Source organism: Crocodylus siamensis, chromosome 5 (assembly GCF_052110815.1).
Source record: "Crocodylus siamensis isolate JL-2025a chromosome 5, ASM5211081v1, whole genome shotgun sequence".
Lineage (NCBI taxonomy): Eukaryota > Metazoa > Chordata > Crocodylia > Crocodylidae > Crocodylus > Crocodylus siamensis.
This window is the reverse complement of record NC_143399.1, coordinates 122,111,673-122,132,983: the sequence shown is the minus strand read 5'-3', so window position 1 is coordinate 122,132,983 and position 21,311 is coordinate 122,111,673. Positions and strand designations below refer to the sequence as shown.

Genomic DNA, 21,311 nt, shown 5'->3' with positions numbered 1-21,311 from the left:
GCATTGAGCCCCCACACCTCTTCCTTCTCTGCTCTGCTCACCACAACAGACTTTTTAGCTGGAGGCAGCTATGTCCAACATGGTTAAGGACTGTTGCTTATTTAGTCTGTGGCCAAATCTCTGAATCGGCACCAAATCTTCAGATCTGAAATGGCCAAATCAAATAGGGACAGTGATTCAAATTACCGAATCGAATCACTGTCCCTCTGAATCAGCCAAATCTGAATAAAATAGGACAATATGGCTGATGTACCGATGAAGTGCTGAACTGGGACTTGGGTGGCCTGTGGTGTAGCTCCTATTGTACAGTTAGATGGCTGTATGATTTTGGAACAATGAATCCTAGTCTTTGCTTCTATTTTTTCATCTCTAAAATGGTGACAACAACAGAAGTCCTCTCTATAAACCACCTTGAAATCAACTGAAGCATAAGCAAGGATTATTAACATTTCATACCTAAACACATCTCAAGTAGTTAACCACTAATAACATTATTATAACTAGATAATGCAGAAAACCATTTAATGCCATAGTTCCGTATCTGATTGTTGCTGCATCATGGATTTTGTTGCATCATGTTTGTTAACATACCATGAAGCAACAGGATGTCAAGTTAAGGGGCATCCAAATGTTGAAAGCCTTGCATGCTTGCTTTCAAATCCTGTATTCTACATTCCGCCTAAAAAATTTTTTTAAACGGGTAAAGACTGCTTCAGGGTGCAATACATTCACACAAAATCATGTGAACATTTCTTAACACTTGTGCATCACATTAATTATTGCCCCTGATGAGCTTGGGTTGATTTTGGGAGATAAAGCAGTAAACTGAATCTACCACAGTAATGACTTACATCTAAGGCAGTGGGGCCAACTTTTTTGGCAGGAGTGCCACAAATTAAGCCTGTGCCCTCTCAGTGCCACTCTGATCCTTTTCCTCTGCTTTCGCTGTCTGCCCTGTCATCCCTGCCCACTCTGCCATGTTCCACATAAAGAGGCTGCCTATGCCTACAAGTCTAAAGCCAAGAAGGTGGTCTCTTTTTAACAAAGCTCTTTATCTACAAGAGATAGATAGAGGTGATGGGGGCAGGGAGTATTCTTCCCATGGCCACAGTGGGAAGTAGATGTGGAAGTAGGACATCCAAGAAAATTTGAAGGGGACAACCGTAATAGTTTTGTGAGGTACAGTGGATATAGCAGAGCAAAAGCACTGTGTGGTAAATGAAAGCCAGTGAATTTGAAAAGTACAGACCAACTGTTCTGTAAGACTCTTTGGGGCAAGGGTTGTGTTTTTATTCTGTGTCTGCATCTAGTACCATGGTGTCCTAATTCATGATTAAGAGTCCTAGGGACTATGGCAATACCACTACTACTGCTGATGTTCTGCGCAATCCATCCATGCTTTCTAATAATCTGTCCAGAAGTGTTGCCTCAGGAAAAAAAAACACCAGTCTTCTCACAGGTACTCTGTTTTGCAAGCAACCTGTGGCACATCAAACAGTCTAAGCCAATGTTCCACAGATCAGTGACTAGAGCTTTTTGGGCTGGTGTGGAGCTTAACCAGGTCTGGTCTTCAGTTTTTCACATCAGTCTGCCCTCTCAGTGGTCCCTTATTACTGGTATATTTGGATGGGGACTTAGAAGTGGGGGCCTGTTCTCTAAGAACACTGCACTCACTGTGACCACGGTACAATGCAGACATAGGCAACAGAAGCCCAGGGCTAACAGAGCTTAGCCCCCACAAATGAAGGCAGCCTGGGTGCGGGCTCCAGGTGGCTGCAGCAGGGCAGGTGGATGGGCGCACGCAGACAGAGCTGAGAACTCAGCCCAGCCTGGCTGTGTGTGGAGTGGCGCCCAGCAGATAAATGTGTGGATGGGAAGGGGCACGGGGGAGGGAAGTGGCATGGGGTGACAGATCGAGGCTTCCAGGGGGGGTGGGAGGGTCATGGGATGCTCAAAGCCCAGGCATCTCATCCAGGTGTGCAGGGGCTCCCACTACTTTGTGCACCCCCAGGGCAGGCACAGGGGGCACATACCACCCAGATCTGTCTGTGGGGCTGAGGCAGCTGTTGCTGTGGGCTGGGCTCTGCAACCCACTGCCAGTGTCCTGCAGCTGTGCAATGCCATGTGCCTCCCACTGCGGGCAGGTGGCACAGCCAGCATGCAGAAGGCATGTGGGATCACACCACTCCCAGGGCATTGGCAGCGAGGTACAGAGCCCAGCTCACAGTGGCAGCTGCCTCCGCCCCATGCACAGATTGCGGGGCATGTGCCTCCTGTGCCTGCCCCTGGGGTGCATGCAGCAGTGGGAGCCACCCTGTGCCCCTGGATGAGCACCTGGGCTCCAAGCGTCCCATGACCCGCCCTGGCCCCAGGGCCCTATTTTCCCTAGCTCCTGCCTCCCTCCTTCCCTCACCAGGGGGGGCCTCAATCTGGCCTCTCGCCCCTTTCTCACGATAGGCCCACCAGCTGAGGGGGAGGATGCATATGCATCTGCAAGTGCGTACACACTCAGCCCCCTAGATCATATTATCTTCTTCCGCCTATGAACGCAGACACATCCAAGGAAACTGGAATCTATGTAGCTCACATACCAGTAGCAGTCAAGCAAAGGTTTTAATACTTCACACCAAGTGTTTTTGCTGCTATACCTAGATTACCACCAGTATCCCAAACAGTTCAAAGCTGTCATTGGTAAGTCTACATTACACTGCAGTACCAGGTTTCAAAACTACTACATCATCCAGTCATGGATTACTGGTTGATATTTTCATTTCCTGCTAGAGCTCTCCCAGCCAGAGGACCATATGTAGCTTGCTGGCTTCTCTAGTTGCCTTGTCAAACTGTCCTCTCAATCCTACCCCTAAATCATTTCTGTGCTGGGGAATGTGTGATTTATGAATTTTCCATAATGATATAAATTACACTTTTAGGAAGTAGAGCAATATGACACTATCAAAAATATATGCATTGCATGACCTGATTTTCAAAACATTGTTCATATGAATAGTCCTGTAAAGAACTTCACTCCTGTAAAGAAGCCCCACTGATGTCAACAAAAACATCTCCTCTGCCATAAGACAAAACAAAATAAATTATATAGTACAGCATTTTTGTAGGGTTGTTTGTTTTTCAGCTGAATCAGCAAAAAGGGATTCTGGGATACATAACACAAAGGATTCTGGGACATAAAAGTCATGGGATTAAAGGCCGGGTGTTCTAGGAATCACAGAAGGAAAAAGGATTGTTCAGATTCTACATTCCAAAATGCAGTGTGCATGTGCCAGAAAATATCACGCTGACTGAATACCAGTTGCTAAGGAAACTCACAGCATGACCGTTTTAGAGGTTTTCGTAAGTAAGAAGAAAAGCCATTTGGGTAGTTAGGGTGGAAACTTGCTCAGAGTGGAAATGAACTCCATGGGTCACTTGGTAAACAGGCAAGAAGTTAGTGTAGGGCCCCCCTGGGAAGGACTAGCAACAGGTCAAACTTTAGAGCTTTGACTGAAAACAAGCTGCCCAAGGAAGGCATCTTGAAAACTTCAGGGTTGAGATGACACGCACAAGAATCTTATTATAGATTTTTATTATGCTGTTTCTAGTAATTTGTCCCCCTCCACCAATCGCCAGCCTGGTATCATTTCCTTTTTTTTCTCTGATGTAATTTTAGAGGATCATATGGGCAGGTTCTAAGTCGTACTGAATGCTAGGGTGTCAAAGGGACGTTCTAGCAGGAGAATATAACCACAGCATACGACCATGACCCCTGCACTGCCTGCGAGGCTGTAGGAATGGCTTAGAAGCTGTTAGCAAAGCTCCAAAGCAGTTAAGAGTCCTCTCGCACAGGATGATCCCTCCAGGGATCAGTTCTAGGGACAAAGCCGTCCAACATTCAGATCACTGATTTGTACTCGACTCAGAAGAGGAAGTAATGCAATTGCAGGACATTTAAATGGAACTTTTTATAAAAAGATTCTGCACAAATGGAATACATAAGTCAATGAGCCCCAGCGACTGAGGAGGACAGTTACTTGGCTAGGAAGTGAATAGGTAGAAAAAACAAAAGGCTTCTTTTTTTTTCCCCCCTTTTTTAAGATTCAGGTTGTAAATCAATTAATCTCAAAGTGAAAAGGATGAGCCCAGCCTAGGAAGTGCATACACATGGAAAATGCAGAAGGCTTTTTTACGGTTCAATTCATAATTCTTTTCAAGCAATGTTTGTAACTTTAAAAAAACATTGTTTAATTGGCTTATTATAAATAAAACAGAGCTTTTCCTGGATGGCAACTTTTCATTATTGCTCCTTGCTTATTACAATCTGATGCAGGAAACATTTCTACACTGTTTTCATGGCATTTTCTCAATATAATTCTGTTTCAGTTTCCGGTATGGGGAGATTGGGTCACATTTCTTTGGGTTTTCCTGTTCCCTTTTTCTGTCCTTTCCTTCTTCCCTCTATACATTTTGTGTTTATCATAACTTATATGCTCGTCATGGTATGTTTTTCTCTTAAATCAGGTAATGGTAATAAGGAGTGAAGAAAATTTTAAGAAAGATTTCATTTTTTAACTCTATATAATTGTATTTATTTGTTTAAACAGGATCAACTGTACAAGTTTGAAAAACTGCATTTTTTTCTCAGTGATTCCAGTGACGAGTTATATTTCCTTTGTCTACATCTACTTCTGTAGACTGGATTGCAGCTGGGAGGTGTCAGTAAAATGGTGACAGAGACCAAGGAACATCACCCTTACATCCAGTAAAAAGTACTACCAAAAGAGTTACAGGTATCTCTAAAACTTATTTGAAAAAAATTGTTATAAATAATGTACAGCAAATGCCTGTTTCACTAAGGTTTTCCTTTAATCAGAAATGTATATTATAGGTTTTAAATGGGTGGGTCTGTTTATTTGTATTTTTCTGTGAAAATATGTAGGTATCTTAGTGATATAGCCATCTCTGCCATGACAGAGCACAGAATTAAAACTAGGCAAAAGCTGTCAAAAAGTAAGTGTGTCCCTGGGCACCCTGAGAAGCGATCATGCAATATTTTTTCTAGCAATGCAGCGTGTGCCAACTAGGCAAGGTTCGTTTCTTAGCAGCATTTTCAGGATTGCCACAAATGAGATACAGACATACCCTTAGACTTCTCTAAGGTATTTGGCTTAGTACTGCATAATGTTGGGATGAAGAAAATAGCATTTTACCAAATCAATATGACACTCGTTAAATGGATTAAAGACTGACCAACTGACAGATCTCAAAGAGCAGCTGAGTAATCATTATTGAGTGGATGTGTCTACTGGGGTCATGGAGATTTCACTTCTTGGCTCTACATTTTTTCACCTCTTTATCAATCACCTGGAATAAAGAGAATAATTACTGACAAAGTTTGCAGATGGAGAACAGTTTAGGAGAGTGGTAAAGAATGAAGATGACTGATAGAGTAGTCTGGATTGCTTGATTAACTGGGTGCAAGCAACCATTGTGCATTTTAATACAGCCAAATGTAAAGTACATGTATAGTTACAGCAGGATACACTTTCAGCATGGATAAATTATAGAGTTCAGAGGAGAGCCACAGGAATTTTTAAAGAATTGGAAAATATGTCTTATAGTGAGATAGAGTCCAGAAGCTCAATCCATTTAGCTTCAAAATGATGGCTATGTGGAGACTTGATTGCAATCTGTAAATATTTGCCTAGGAGTCAGAAGTTTGATAATGAAGGGCTCTTCAGTTTAGAAGACAAATAAAAATATCCAACATCTACAAGATGAAGGCAGACAAGTTATACTAGAAATAAGGTGCAATTTTTAAGTTAGTCATTAGAAATAACTTGCCAGGAATTTTGATGGGTTCTCTTCTCACTAGAAAATTTTAAAACAAGATTGGATACTTTTCAAATAGTGAATTCTAGTTTAAATAATTCAGGGAATTCCTACATCCTGTTATACAGGAGGTCAGACTAGATGAATACAGTGGTCCCTTCCAAACTCATACTCTATTAATATAATCATTAATATTCAAATTTGTCACAAATAGCCTTCTGTCAATCATTTTTATCCAAGATTCAAGTTCCTGGCCACCTGCATAGCTAAATGTGTTATCTCCTTGGCTGATGCAAAATACAGAAGGTGTGATGATTTCCTCCAAGTCCCTAACATCAACAGATAATTTACAACTAGATGAACCATATGAGATGTGTGACTGCCTTTCCTTGGATCACTGTTCTTTAAAATATCTTTCTACCAAAAAAATAGCCTAATATGGAGACTGAAAACTTCAAAATCTGTTTCTGAGCTTGTAACACAATACTGAACTGGGGGCACATCTATAGGAGATGCTACGATGCAGTAGAAATGAGCTACTTTGCTGTAGTTTGCTGTTATCATGCAGTAGCGTTGCCGGGCACTAACTGTGATGTGACACTACTGCACAGTAGTAATGGGCTACTGCACAGTAGCTTGTTGCTATTGCACAGTAGCATCAGGAAAAAAAACGTGTGGCAATGGTATGGTGCAGTAACACCATTTATTGCACAGTCATTTAGTACTTGCTTAAGCCAGTTAATATTTATGAAGTTACTAAATGACTGTACAGTAACAACTGTGCGGTCCACCACACATGTAGACAGGGCCTGGATGGAGCAAAAGGGTGGGAGGAGGAGAGCAGGGAATTCTTGTGCTAAATCCAGTCCTCACCCTCTCCATCTTCATGTGAATGAGAAAGCTGGTCAGAAGGGAAAGGCATGAAGCCTGTACAGCCTAAATGTAATCCTGAAGTGATCCCTAGTATGGAAGGATCTTTTGAAGATGAGACTGGGTCCAGGAGCCTCAGCATAGCCAGTTTACTGTGAACCTGAGTATGCATAAAGAACTGTGGGTACATACTCTAAACTGTACTAAACCAGCTATGGGCATGCACACCATGGGTGCAAGCAAGCGGGAGGTGCTTCTTGGTGTTGCTCCTACAGTAGTAGAAGGAAGTATAGGTATTCCTTAAAGTGAAGGTACTGTAACACTCAGGCTTCAACAGCAGCTACAAAGTAGGTTCCTCTGTTGTTTCTCAGCCTTCCCCCTGAAGCTATTGAATGACCTGTTTTTTGTGCTGTGCAAAATATTCTGCCATGAAGTGCATACCCATCTATAAGGCCTCATGTTTTCATTTCATGTATGTCCAATTAAAATTCTGGTAAAAGACCTTACACCTGAAATTCTGTTCCCTATGCTTTGTCTGTACAATAGGAAATGGCATTTCACCACAGTGTAGCAATTTCCTTTGTGAAACATACTTTATTATGCTATCCTATGTATCTGCAACCTAAATGGATGCCTGTAGTGATGAGCCAGTAAGTTTACTACCATAACATTAGTCATCATAAATACTTTTTAAATTGAATGAAATTACGCCCCCAAATTGCAGGACCTGATTCTCACGGGGGAAACTAATTATCAGGACATCTGCCAGGGGAGAAACATAGCAATGCATAAGCAGTCCGGCATATTTTTGGAGTGTGTTGGGGATACGGGTTTTTTTATATACAGATAGTAGAAAAGACAACTTGAGGGAAGCTTTTCTCATCTTGCTGTGTACAAACAGGGAGGAACTGGTTGAGAATGTGAAGGTGGAAGGTAACCTGGGGGACAGTGACTGCAAAATGATAGGAGCTCAAGATCCTAAGGGAGCTAGGGAAGGTGAACACCAAAATAAGGACATTGGACTTAAGAAAAGCAGACTTAAGCAAACTCATGGAACTGGGGGACAGGATCACTTGGGAGACAAATCTCCTGAAAAGAAGTCCAGGAGAGCTGGCAGTACTTTAAGGAGGCCCTTTTCATAGATTTCATAGACATCAGGGCTGGAAGGGACCTTGGGAGATCATCGAGTCCAGCCCCCCACCCAAAGGGCAGGAAGTCAGCTGGGGTCATAGGATCCCAGCAAGATAAGCATCCAATTTACTCTTGAAGGTGTTCAATGTAGGTGCTTGAACCACCTCCGCTGGCAGACTGTTCCAGACCTTGGGGGCTCGGACAGTAAAGAAATTCTTCCTTCTGTCCAGCCTGAAACGGTCTTGCAGGAGTTTGTGACCGTTCGACCTCGTCATCCCTTGGGGCGCTCTGGTGAACAGACGTTCCCCCAGATCCTGGTGGTCACCCCTGATAAACTTATAGGTGGCCATCAGATCACCCCTGCGCCTGCGCTTTTCCAGGCTAAAGAGTCCCATGGCTCTCAGCCTGTCATCGTAAGATCTGTTTTCCTGACCTCTGATCATGCGCGTGGCTCTCCTCTGGACTCTCTCAAGCTTCTCCACAACCTTTTTGAATTGTGGAGCCCAAAACTGAACGCAGTACTCCAGTTGCGGCCTCACCAAGGCTGAGTACAAGGGGAGAATGACGTCCCAGGATTTGCTCGAGAAGCATCTATGGATGCACGCCAGCATTTTGGTCGCTTTACTAGCTGCAGCATCGCATTGGAGGCTCATGTTCATCTTGTGGTCAATGATGACCCCCAAGTCTCTTTCTTCTATAGTGCTATCCAACATAGCACTGCCGAGCCTATAAGGAAGCTGCAGGTTTTTTCTCCCAGGGTGGAGAACCTTGCATTTTTTGGTGTTAAACACCATCAGGTTCTCGTCTGCCCATTTGCTGAGCTTGTCCAGGTCAGCCTGGATCACCCGCCTATCTTCTGGCGTGGATGCTTTGCCCCAAAGTTTGGTGTCATCAGCGAACTTGGCCAGTCCACTCCTGACTCCAATGTCCACTGCATTAATGAAGATGTTGAACAGTATGGGTCCAAGGACAGAGCCTTGAGGAACCCCACTGGTCACAGGGCACCACGATGAGTGACTGCCATCAATTACAACCCTCTGGGTCTGACCACGGAGCCAGTTTCCCAGCCAGCGGATCGTGGTGGAGCCAAGGCCACAACTGGCCAGTTTGGCCAAGAGGTGATCATGGGATACCAGATCAAAAGCTTTTTTGAAGTCAAGATATATGACATCAATCTCTTCTCCCTTGTCCAGGTGATAGGTCACCTAGTCATAGAAGGAAATGAGATTGGTCAAACAAGACCTACCCGCAACTAACCCGTGCTGGCTATCCCTTAGAATGTTAGCCTGGGCCAGTCCCTCAAGGATGGCCTCCTTAATAAACTTTTCTAAGATCTTCCCCAGGATAGAAGTCAGGCTAATGGGCCTGTAGTTAGACGGATCCACTCTCCTCCCTTTCTTGAAGATCGGCACCACATTGGCCTTCGTCCAGTCTTCGGGCACTACACCAGAGCGCCAGGAGTTTTCAAAGACCCATGCCAGGGGCTGGGCTATGACGCTCGCCAGCTCCTTGAGTACCCTGGGGTGCAGATTGTCAGGGCTGGCTGACTTGAAGGTATCCAGCTTCTCAAGGTGTTCCTTCACGAGGTCAGCATTGATGGAGGGTAGGGGATCCCCATCACCCGGATCTCCCTGTCCCATAGCAGGCATGGGCGTCCCATAGGACTGATGAAAGACTGACGCAAAGTACCTATTTAATAGGTTGGCTTTTTCCTGGGTGTCAGTTGTCAGTTGCCCCATCTGGTTTAGCAGGGGTCCAACGTTGGCCTTGCTTTTCCTCCGGCTCCCCACATATCTGAAAAAGGACTTTTTGTTGTCCTTGATGCTTGAAGCTAGTCGGAGTTCAGTTGCAGCCTTGGCTTTCCTGGTTTGCTCCCTGCAGGACCGGACCAGTGCAGAATAATCGTCCTTGGAGGTGAATCCCGTCCTCCGTCCTTTGTAGGCTTTCCTTTTTAGCTGCAGGAGGTCCACTAGGTCCCTGGAGAGCCAAGGGTACAGAAGCAAGATAAAATAGAAGAATGGGAAGTGCAACTAAAAGGTCAGCCTGGCTAGACAGAGATATCTTTTGTGAGCTGAAACTTAAAAAGGAATCCTATAAAAAGTGGACACTGAGTCATAGTAAAAGGGTATGAGAAAGCTAAAAGAAGGTTAAAAGAATATTGCATGGGCAAGTAGGGATAAAATTAGGAAGGCCAAGTCACAATCTGAGCTGTAACTGGCAAGGCAAGCAATATAAAAGGCAATAAAAAGGAATTCTACAAATATGTCAGAAGTAAGAGGAAGACAAGGAAACCATAAGTCCCTTATGAAATGCAGAAGGTAATCTAGGATGTATGTGGATGAAATGGGGGCCCTAAATTGAAGCAGTGGGTTTTAAAAAACACTGCTTCAATTTAGGGCTGATTAAACCCCTGCCTCACATACACATGCCACTGACTGACCTTCCTCTCTGGTGGGGAGGGGAGGCCGAGCTGCCAGCAGTAGCAGTAGCTGCAGCCCCTCCCTAGGTAGCACTCACCCACAGGCACCTGACTCAGGCAGTCTGGGGGAGGGGAGCACTGCAGCACCAAAGGAAAGCACCAGTCCCCTGCACAGCTCAGGTAGGCAAGCAGGCTCCAGTGGGGGTGGGGCAGAAAAGAGATCAGGCTCACCACTTTTCTTGGGTGGAGCTGATTTCCCCACGGGGTACTGCCAGGCTTCCTGCAGAGCTGTGGAGCTGCACAGAGCCCAGTGCTTTGCTCCGCAGCTGAAGGAGTGTTAGTTTGCTGCACCCCAAGTCTTTTAAGGTATATTACGCTGCCAAATTTCCTACAGCCGCTAGTATTAATGCACAATATGCTGTTGAAGCATGAAAACACCGACACCATTAAAGCAGTGCAGAAGCATTTAGCCTGCTTTAAAATGTTGTGCACACATGCCTCTCATTTTGTCTACACATGGCCCTACTTACAGATGATGCAGGGAAGGCTGAAGTACATAATGTCTTTTAGGCTTGTGCGAGTAGGCAGCTATTTGATCTGGCTTCAGATCCAGCTGCTTTGGATGCCAGGGATCCTATCCAGAGCTCCGGACTGGGTTTCCGCTTCAATCTGGCCAAAGTGGCTCCAAAGCTTTGGAGCCGCCTCGGAGATCCAGCCATAGGGTATAATGGGGAATCAATGAAATATCGAACTTTGTTGTTTTTTGTCTAATTTGGATGAACTATGCAGGAGTTATAGCCCCTGCTGAGAGCATGAAGCCTGCCAAGTTTCAAGAAGATCGTGCAGGGGTTCAGGGGTAACTGCACCCCAAATTCCTGGGGGTTCAGTGGTGTTTTCTTCGATCCTCCCAGTCTCAGGTGTCATTGGGGAGGCTTTGGCTCTGTGGCCAGATCTCCAAAGTGGCTCTGAAGCATTTTTGAATCGCTTCAGAAAGCCTAATGAAGCCAGCGCTTTGATCCAGACATGCTGCTTCGGATCCAAAGCACAGTCCGAAGCCTCGCACAGCCCTAATGTATTTCTTCTGTCTTCACAAATAGGGGCAGCTACCAGATGATGAGTATAGTTGGCAGCTAAGATAGGGAAGCAGCTTAGAGTAGTAAAAAAACAGGTTAGAGTTTATTTAGGGAAGCTAAATCAGGGCCAGGCAAAATACAGCCCACGGGCTGGATCTGGCCTGCCAGGCTATTCTATCTGGCCTGCAGGACCCCTAAAAAATTTAGAAAATTAATATTTCTCTGCCCTAGCAGCCTTTCAGTGCTGGCAGGAGCCACAGGCAGTTAGGACCCAGGAGGAGCCTCAGCAGGACTGAACAGCCCAGGCCTGCCCACCCCCAGCCATTTTACTCTCTTTCTGCCCCCTCCCTGCTCCAGCACCGTGTGGCTGCTGGCTGCATTGTCGGACAGGGAGCACAGGGCTGTGCCGGTATGGGGGTGTATGGGGGTGTGTGTGTGTGTCCAAGCAGAGGCAGTGGGGGAGGGGAGGCAAGGACAGTGTGTATGTGTATGTGCATGCAGGCAGGGATAGTGTGTCTGTGTGCATGTGTGTTCATAGGCGAAGTCCCACAGGCACACCCCACCATACACATGAACCCACACCCTCGCACTGTCATAAATGCAGACCCCCCACATCTCCTCACACACCTATCCCACAACAAACCCCATACCCACCCACATCCCACATATCCACACACCCACAGCCCCCCACAAACCTATACCCACCCCACACAATATACAAGAGTAAGACTTCATTGAAGCTATTGTGTATCACCTCTATGTACACTACATATTTTTTTAAACCAAATTAATGAATGCTGTAGATGTTCACTTTTTAGAATATAATTTGGTATTTTTCTGGTTTTGAGATGGAAAAAACCCTTGCTGAAAGAAGTAATTCCAGAGGCAAGAGGAGGGACTTCTAGTGGCAAAGGTCAGACATTAGAGGGTGGGACCTCCAGTCCCTAGGACACCCTAGGGTGGGGGGGTACTTGAGAAGGCCCTATGGAGTATGTGTAGGTGGTCAGGAATGGAGCACCACCACACACCATCCCATGCTGCTGCACAGGCACCACATGCCTGGCTGGATGCGGGGGAATCTCACATGCATGCATTTGGCTGTGTGCCCCACCCCCACCCCCTGCTCCACATCTGGCTTCACCCCACATATGCCAGGGCTGGGGGCTGCCGGCACAGCGCTGCATGGCCCCTTCACGGGCTGCATGCGCCCCGCATGTCCAGGCGGGCGGTAGTTGTGCGTGGCGTTGTGCACAGGCAGCTGGGGGCCATGAGCGCCAGATGCTCACAGTGAGAGGGGAGAGGGGCCCAGCCCCCTGTTCCAGGAGCTCGGTTCATTCATTCCTCCTGGGGAGTGGTGCCAGAAGCAGCAACCACCAGGACTGCCCCGTGCTTGCCACCCCACTTCTCCGCACCCAGCTACTTGCCACCCCCCTCCTCTCCCTGTCCTGGGGATACACTTATTAAAAAAGATTGAAACCCCTCGCCCTGGGGTATTGAAGGAACTGGTTGAGGTAATTTCAGACCCATTAGAAGAGCAGGTTGGACAGACATCTGTCTGGGAAGGTTTAGGCAGGGAAGATTCTGCCTTGGGTAGGGGGTAGAACTAAATGACTTGTCAGGTCCCTTCCAGCCCTCCTTTCCTATGATCCTATAAAAAGGAAACTCTCTGCAATATCCCACAAAGAAGATTGGTAGAGTGTGTAAAATTGTGCAAATACCTTCATTTCAATACATTGGCTACATACTCAAGAACCTAATTACACGTTTAGCTGTCTTATTAGCAGAGATTTATGAAAATTCAAAACACCTGGTATTTCCAGTTTGGGTTTTTTTCTAGTGTAGACTCTGATAAAGTTACATAGGTCAGAGCCTGAGAAGCATCCAGCTGGGGTCATTCAGCTCCAGCCACAGAACTACTACTGATACTGCTATGTCCATCAGCTTTGAACACACTGCCCATATTGCAGTAACAGTTTTTGTCTTTACATACACCATTCAAATTAAAACTATGTGCTAATGCAATAATAGAGAGACATGTTTTCAACATAAGGCTTGACAGCTTGAAAAATTGACAAACAGCTGCTGCTAATCCTTTCTGGCATGAATAATTTAAAAGCTAAAATGCAATATTACTAAGTGACAACAGGAACTTCTTTACTGTTCTTACTGCTTCCAGTAAGCTGAAAAATGTTGTAAATTGCAAAAATCCTTTTGATTACAACATGTTATGCTTCTCAGAATTCACTGATCTGAGTTACAAATATAAATTTAGTCTCTAGACTACATTGTCAGCTGTTACAGAGTTTGTATTTATGAAGTTACCATATGGAATCTAAGATAAAACAGTTATTTCTGACAGAATATGTAATAAAATAGCTAGCGGTATGGATATATAGAAGAAACTGCTGACGGTCTCAAATACTACAAATGATGGGCACTCTCGAAACATTTCTAATAGCTAAAATTATTTTAGAAATCGAAGTCAGGGAGACATACTGGGCACATTTACACATGCATTAATGCTCCATAGTTACCATGCATTAAGTTTAGTACCTGTAATAACATGTACTAACTCAATACACAGTAACTCATGCGACTGCACAGTAGCGCTGGCACATGCCTTTTTAGTGATTACTCAATGCACACTAGATTAATTCTATCGCACATTAGCACAGCTTTTGCTGTGGTGCACTAATGCACGGTAGAATTAGTCTGCTACACATTTAACATTTTATGCAGCTCCACCCACCATGTTGTTAATGTTTCAATTCACCCCAAACCTTCTCATTTCCACAAATGAGGAAACTGTTAAATAGTCTTTTGGGTATCAAAAATATGTATTACTTAAAAATGGAAGTCATCTGAATCATCAGTGATATAACAGACAGAGGAAGTAGTGTATCACCCTGCAAAGCTAACATCATTTTGATGTTAAAAGAAAAGGCTCTAAAACCCAACCAGGGAAAATGTAGATCCCTTTTTGGGTCTTATATTGCAAAATCCATGGATCAGGTAAGAAGGCTTTGCCAGCAAGCATGAAGATGAGAGGTGGAATTCAGATCCAGTTCAGATTCACAGACTCCAGTGCATACCTGCCATAATCATGTGCTGCTGAACACATGGAAGAGAACTGAATCTAACACACTTGCTCCCCTACACGGGCAGATCTGGGATTTCGAAAAGGGGAATGCAGACAGATAGTGTAGTGTGTCATCACATATAACACCACACACATTTTTCTCCAGTTAAAAAGAAACTAGGAGCCTCACTAATAAGCAGGGGCTGAAAGCTATATTATTCAATAAGATTGAAACAAAAAAGAAAAAAAGAACTTTATTGGCATGTGCATTAACTTGCTATATCATACATTCTAATATTATAAAAGCCTAAGTCTGTCTGTCTGTCTGTAATGCTTTATTCATGCTCTGATTGGCTGTCTCAACAGCCAATCAGAGTGCCCTACACAAACAGGGACAGACAGCTGAGCGCTGCCATGACAGTGGGTACTGAGGCTAGTTATATAGACTATGGCTAGTTATATATAAGAACACAACAAACTAGGCAAAAATAATCCAAAGATGTTTCATTAATACTGGAGTCATTATAATTAAATGTACATGCCTCTTTTTCAGATTAATAAAACAAAATCAAGCCTTGAGTATCTAGATAGTGCCTCCAATGCTTCACTAAAAGTGATTTCCACACCTGAGCTAATATTCACCTGAGTTAATATTTTCCCACATGAGTTAATGCTTTAACTAGATTTAAAAATCAGTCTTCAGAGCTGTGAAATGGAAGCTACATTACTAGGAGCAGCTAATAGACAGTAGCATTGCAGAAGTAGCTCATTAAAGACTATTCAAAAGTAAAGAGGATCATTAACACCTGTGAAATAAAGAATTTAGAAGGAATCAAGAAAATTATAATGAGCCATTAAGTCATTTAACTCCCTCACTGCCACCTGAATAGAAGTGCTGTTGCCACTGCTAGGCAGTTGGCCTTAAACTTTGGATGGAGCAGGAATAAAAGGGCATTTTTACATATGGTTTTGATGCAGTACCAGTTGCTTTTAAATAGCAAGCCATGCTAATTAAAAGTGTCTGCACGTCACGTGTATTAGCAGCGCAGTGTGTTCCTGCGCTGAGAAAATGGCAGCAATGCACTGTGAACTAAGGCACATGGAACGTATTTTAGTTCAAAGTGCACCGCCAGCATTTTCTCAGTGTGGAGGCATGCTGAGCCACTGATACACATGGTGCATGAGGCTGCCAGAGTGCATCAATTTACAAGTAATCAAGTCTGCTCCAATCTGCTGGATTCCAGCTCACTGGAGCAGGCTCCCTGCATGTGTGTAAGTGCCCAAAGTGGGGTGCAAGCATACCAGTGCACCTCCCTTCATCTGCCCCTACTCTTATAACATGGTCAGGAGGATCTTTAGCCTCCCAATCCCATGTCACATTTCAACAAAACAAGATACCTTCTTTTCAGTCAGCTCTAGGAACTTGCTTTGTGTTGCACATACGCAGTTGAGTGTTGCAAAGCTGATTCTCTATTGCAGTTGTTCCAATCTAGGCAGGAGAACTTTTAGGGCACAGCTCCCCAAAACGTATCTGCAGTGAAGTGTAGAGGGTTTCAAGCTGATTTTCAATTCGTGCGATATAAACACTTTTTGTAATATTTGACAAATGCCGTCATACTGGAATCATCAGAATTATAATTAACTTCCTTTATCACCAGAGAGGAAATGTAATTTATGTCAAACATCTATACTATGTCAACTAGGAGTATGAAAAGATGAGACTTTTGGTTCTGCTCCATCTGTGCACAGTTATGCCGACAGAAAAACTTCTGCCAGCAGAACTTCCGTTGTTCAAAGAGATAGGAAACAAAGCCAGCAGCGAACTGCTTCTGCTTGCATGTACCGTATTTCCACTAGGGGGCTCTGCATCTTAGCATTACTGTTCAGCTGAGGTAGCAGTAAACTCATAAAATAAACACAATAAATGTGTATTATGCTACAACCTCATTGTAACAGAAAAGTCCACTAAGGGAAGGTATTTGCCACAATAAGTTTAGTCAATCTGACGAGTCATAATAATGAAAAAAATGGCTCTGGTTTCTGGGCGTTTTAAAAACCAAGGGTTTCTATAAGTAGGGTTTCTCATACAGAAGTTGAATTGCATACATAAATACATTATGTACAGACCCTCCAGAAAAACTCTATTCTCAGACACATCCAAAATTTGTGGCTTCAGTGAAAAAGCATACGGTTAATATTAACATCAGGCCCTTAGAATAGAAATTTGTTACAAATAAATAAAATGGACTCTAGTGATCAAACAGCAGTATTCTAGCACAGCAGCGTGTCTGTGGTAGGGGTGTGCAAAGTGGCCGTATTCAATTTGGATTCAGCCCGATTCAGAGGACGGTGATTTGATTTATTGATTTGGATCGCTGTCCTGATTCGATTCAGCTGAATCCAAATATGAAGATTTGATGCTGATTTGCAGAATCAGTGATTTGGCCATAGACACAGCTTTAAATGTTTTTTCTACATACCTCAAGGTACCAGGCATAGCCCGTGAATGTTGAGATGGTGGGGCAAATGCAGTGTCCTACAGGAGTCCGGGGGAGCCCCCCACGTGCTCAATGGTGGACTCCCTCCCCTGCCCCCTGGCTTAGCAACTGGCCATGTGGGGACTGCAGGTGTCCCCCCAGACCCAGGAGACGCCTGTGGCCAAGCTAGGGAGTGGAGGTCCCCTGCACACTCCACGGTGGTCCCAGAAGTGCTTCTGGTCCACTCAACGGCCAATCAGAGTGCCCTACACAAACAGGGACAGAAGGTGGTGACTTCTGGGTCCACCACCGAGCGCACTGGGGACCCCCTCCACACTCCTGTGGGACACTTCATCCACCCCACCATTTCATCATTCATGAGCTGTAACTTGAGGTATGTAGAAAAAACAATTAAAGCTGTGTCTGAATTGTCGAATCTCTCTGAATCAATTCGAAGGGATCTTATTTGATTTGGAGAGATTCAAGGGTCTCCTGATTTGATTCAGATTTGGAGATTTGGCCATCGAATTGGGCCAAATCTCTGCCAGATCAAATCAGTGACTGAAGCTTTGCACAGCCCTAGTCTGTGGCAATACCTATGTGGCTCTTCAGGAGTAAAGAACGGCATCATTAACAGATGGCAAATAAATGTGGCACTCAAGTAATCTGGCCAAAAAGCTATCTCCTGCCTCGGCTTTATAATAACATTTCATAACTGTTTTTAATTTTATGCCTGGTAACATTTTAATAAGTTGAACAATTTCCTCCTGTCTTTTCCACCTGAGAGTAAGCTGTAAATTCAGGGTTTAGTGCTGTTCTTTCCTCATCCTTCAGAATATTTCAGTAATAGATAAAATCAATTTTAGTGACTCGTCCTGGGAATATAATAATCCCAGCCCTTCTAGGATTATGCTTGTACCCGTGGAGCCAGAATACAGTTGAACACAAGTCCAGCTTTAGTATTTAATCACATTGATTTTTTTTTTTCTCTCTCTCCCTCCCTCTCCTTTTTTTTAACAGTACAAGAAAGGTTTCATGAACATGACTGAGGAGGCACCAGCATCCAATACCACTCAGCATGAAATTGCACAGACCATACTGACTACAGTGTATTCAGTAGCCTTTATTGGAGGTGTGACTGGAGTCCTTGCAATGTCATTTTTTCTAGTTAAAATGAACACTCTGTCCATGACCACCACCGCAATCGTGAACCTGGTCGTGGTGCACAGCCTCCTCCTCCTAACAGTGCCATTTCGGCTTCATTACTATATTAATGGGAAGTGGGTTTTTGGACTGCCCTTTTGCAAAGCAGTGAGTGCTACACTTCACATCCACATGTACCTGACTTTTCTGTTCTACATTGTCACCCTGGTTATTAGGTGGCTCATCTTCTTCCAGTGGAAGGACAAGGTGGAGTTCTACAGGAAGCTTCATGCAGTGGGGGCCAGTGCTGCCGTGTGGACTGTAGTCTCTCTCATTGTGGTGCCCGTGTTTTGTTTTCAATATGGGACCTCTGGAACATATAATAATACCACATGTTTTAATTTCCAAGAAGAATTAAAGCAAGGTAGTGTGAAAATACTGAACTACATCATGATCATAAGTGTATTCTGCATCACTTGTATCCTCTTGGTCTTGCAAATCTTTATCATTCTCAGGGTGGTGAAAAGGCTTTCAGGCTCTGTCTGGTCACATCAAGAATTCTGGGCTCAGATAAAAAGCTTGATTTTCCTAACTGTCATAATCATTTGTTTCCTTCCATATCATCTTTTTAGAATCTACTACATTCAGCATATGAATGAAATGAATCAATTACTGAAGTACAATGAAATCACCTTAAGTATAACAGCTATCAGCTGTCTTGATTTATTGGCATTTGTGCTAGGTGGAAGCCGTTTACTTAAGCAAAAAGTTATGGTGCTCCGAAACAAGTTTACCTGCTGTTAGCTTCACTCTTCCTTCACAACCTGTCTTCCATACTGTTGGGTGAGAGGAAGGCTTGTGAGCTTTGTCTGTATTTTTTTAAGTCAAGGCTGTCCAAAATCTGAACAGCTGCAGGCCCCCTGGGTCACACACCATTCAGGCTGCATAGACTCCCTTGGACCTCCCCACTTCCAGCCCACTGTGTGGGCTGTGCTGATTCCCAGCCCCTCTCCACCTGCCCAACCCAGCACCTGGACTCCCTGGATGCACGGATTACATGGATTCCCCGGGCTCCTCCTGTCCTCAGGGGCAAGGGCAGGAAGCAGAAGCTGAAGGAAGAGAGGGAGTCCAGAGACTTTGGCAGCAGCAGAATGAACAATGGAGGGAGAAGCAGCCAGTTAACACTTCAGCCTGTGGGCTGCAAATTGGACAGGTGCATTTTGGGAATAATTAATAAAAATGAGCCAGAAATGTTATACATGCTGTCAATATTTATTTTACAGACCTCAAAACCCAGCATACATACTTGATTTGGTGAAAGTTTCCCACAACTAAGCACTAGCCTATCACAATAGGTATCACTGTGTGGTGTGAAAATGGAAACCCTAGTGGCAATGCCATTTCAAAGAGGGGAAAGAGAGGAGGAGCCCAAGATGATTCGTACAAAATAGCGTGTGGAGAGGACACAAAATAAAAAGCTGGTAATTTATGTAATAAAATGCAGTTTTGAAATATGTAGATTTATGTGCCTCTCACATATACGTTAATTCAGTGACAACTGTGGGTGGGTCCAGGATTGTGGCAATGAGAATGCGGGCACATACCCTTTTGGGGTGGGATACATGTGCAGTGAAGAAAGCTCACTGATCAGATGATGTGGCCACAGCCCACTGCTGTGATCCTGGATCCCAGTGAACTCTCAGCAGCTGCTGAGCTCAGCAGTCTGGACTCTTCCGAGAGTCCCTGATTTAGTGGTGCTTTGGAGCCATCAGGATCCAGAGCTGCTTGGTAGCAGGATTCTTTGAAGAGCCCGCACCCATCAATGGTGAGCTCATAGTGCTTGCAGCACATGCAGAGCCCTGAGAAGGAGCTGTGCTGAAGTGATAGTGAGCTCTGAGAGTGTACTGCATTTGTGGAGCACAGCCAAAGTGGGGATGCATCCATACCATTGCACCACCCTTGGATCTGCCCCTGGTAACAACCATCTGTGATAAAACATTGGTGGCTTCTTAAACCATGTTGTTCCCACACTGGAATAAAACTATGTACTTCTACTTCAACTGAGCCACACTATTTAGCAGCAAGGAATGCATGTATCTCTTAGATTTCTCCTGAATTCAACTTTTGAATAGAGGGTTGAGAGAAAGAAAGAGCTGATTTCTGTCTCTGCCAAGCTGTGAAAATGTTTCCAACAATTACATATTACTGTGGATTCTGCTGTTCAAATCAAAATCCAGCATTTATTTTTCTTGTTTATAGACTTGTCCATTTTTTTTCTAAGAGCTCACCTGGTTAACTCTACAGGTCATTTAATTTAGAATATTCTTCAGACTGCTGTAGTATTTTCTCACAATCACTTTCAATTTTAGTCTCCAAGGTAACAATTTATTTTCAGTGATGCTCTGGTGCGGTTTTGATGGTAATAATCTGGCCTCCCAAAATGTCCCTGGGATAAAATTAATTCCATAGAAATGTGTGCTCTCTGCAAGCTGAAAAGGTAAAAATATTGGCTGCTTGGAAATGATTGGAAGAAGCTAATATGCATGGTGTGATTTAGCAGCCTATTATACTTCACAGAAATGGAAGCATTGTGAACAGTGGGATTAAAAAAATAGAATTATACATTATGAAGACATGGAAATATGTAGAGAAATCACTCTGTGGAAGCTACTCAGGCTTTCATACATCTATTTTATTGTGCACACCTCTACAGAGAACATTCATCACTGTCACCTCGAAAGACTGGATGGTTAATGTGTATTTCCATTTTTTCTTATCTTCTGCATCAAGATCAACTTTCTCACTTAGAGCCAGTTGAATAATATTTGAATGTTTTAACAGATTTGGTGAATTAGCTGCATAAATCACCTGGTTGCTCCCTTTTTCATGGCTCTGCCAAGTCTTTCTCTCTTACCTCTATATGAACTCAACTCACTTGTGTCTGCTTCACGTTCTGTTGCTTATCTCCAGTGTGTCACAGTATGTTCCACCACTGCATAAGCTTTCTGCTCCACACACTACTACTACAATGCTTATTGCTTTCTTCCTCATCCGACAGCCAAACTGGCAGAACTGCCTAGGTCCCATTCCAATCTCTGTTGCCTCCTTTCCCTTACAACCTTCTGACTGAACCTCCTTCTTCATCTTTTAACAGTTCTGCTCATCCAACACTAGGCTTAGTTGAGAACGTTAGTAATTTTCATGTGGGACAGCAAGAGTTTAGACCTATCTAACGCCACAATCCTGGGAGAGAAGATGAATAACTACCTTTCATTAGTATTCCTTCCCATACC

General features: G+C 44.1%; 1 protein-coding gene across 1 annotated transcript; it reads left to right on the top strand.

Annotated features, from left to right (window-relative positions):
* Positions 1-4,458: 4,458 nt before the first annotated feature.
* LOC149864512 (putative G protein-coupled receptor 141) lies at positions 4,459-19,469 on the top strand. The gene is made up of 3 exons (XM_090048664.1): positions 4,459-4,493; positions 4,689-4,784; positions 17,896-19,469. Exon 3 carries the CDS (start codon positions 17,911-17,913, stop codon positions 18,820-18,822), a length of 912 nt encoding a protein of 303 aa, XP_089904790.1. The 5' UTR covers positions 4,459-4,493; positions 4,689-4,784; positions 17,896-17,910; the 3' UTR covers positions 18,823-19,469.
* Positions 19,470-21,311: the final 1,842 nt, after the last annotated feature.

Excerpts from the sequence above, each read along its gene's own strand:
- LOC149864512 (XM_090048664.1), top strand. The coding sequence starts at position 17,911 with ATGAACATGACTGAGGAGGCACCAGCATCCAATACCACTCAGCATGAA.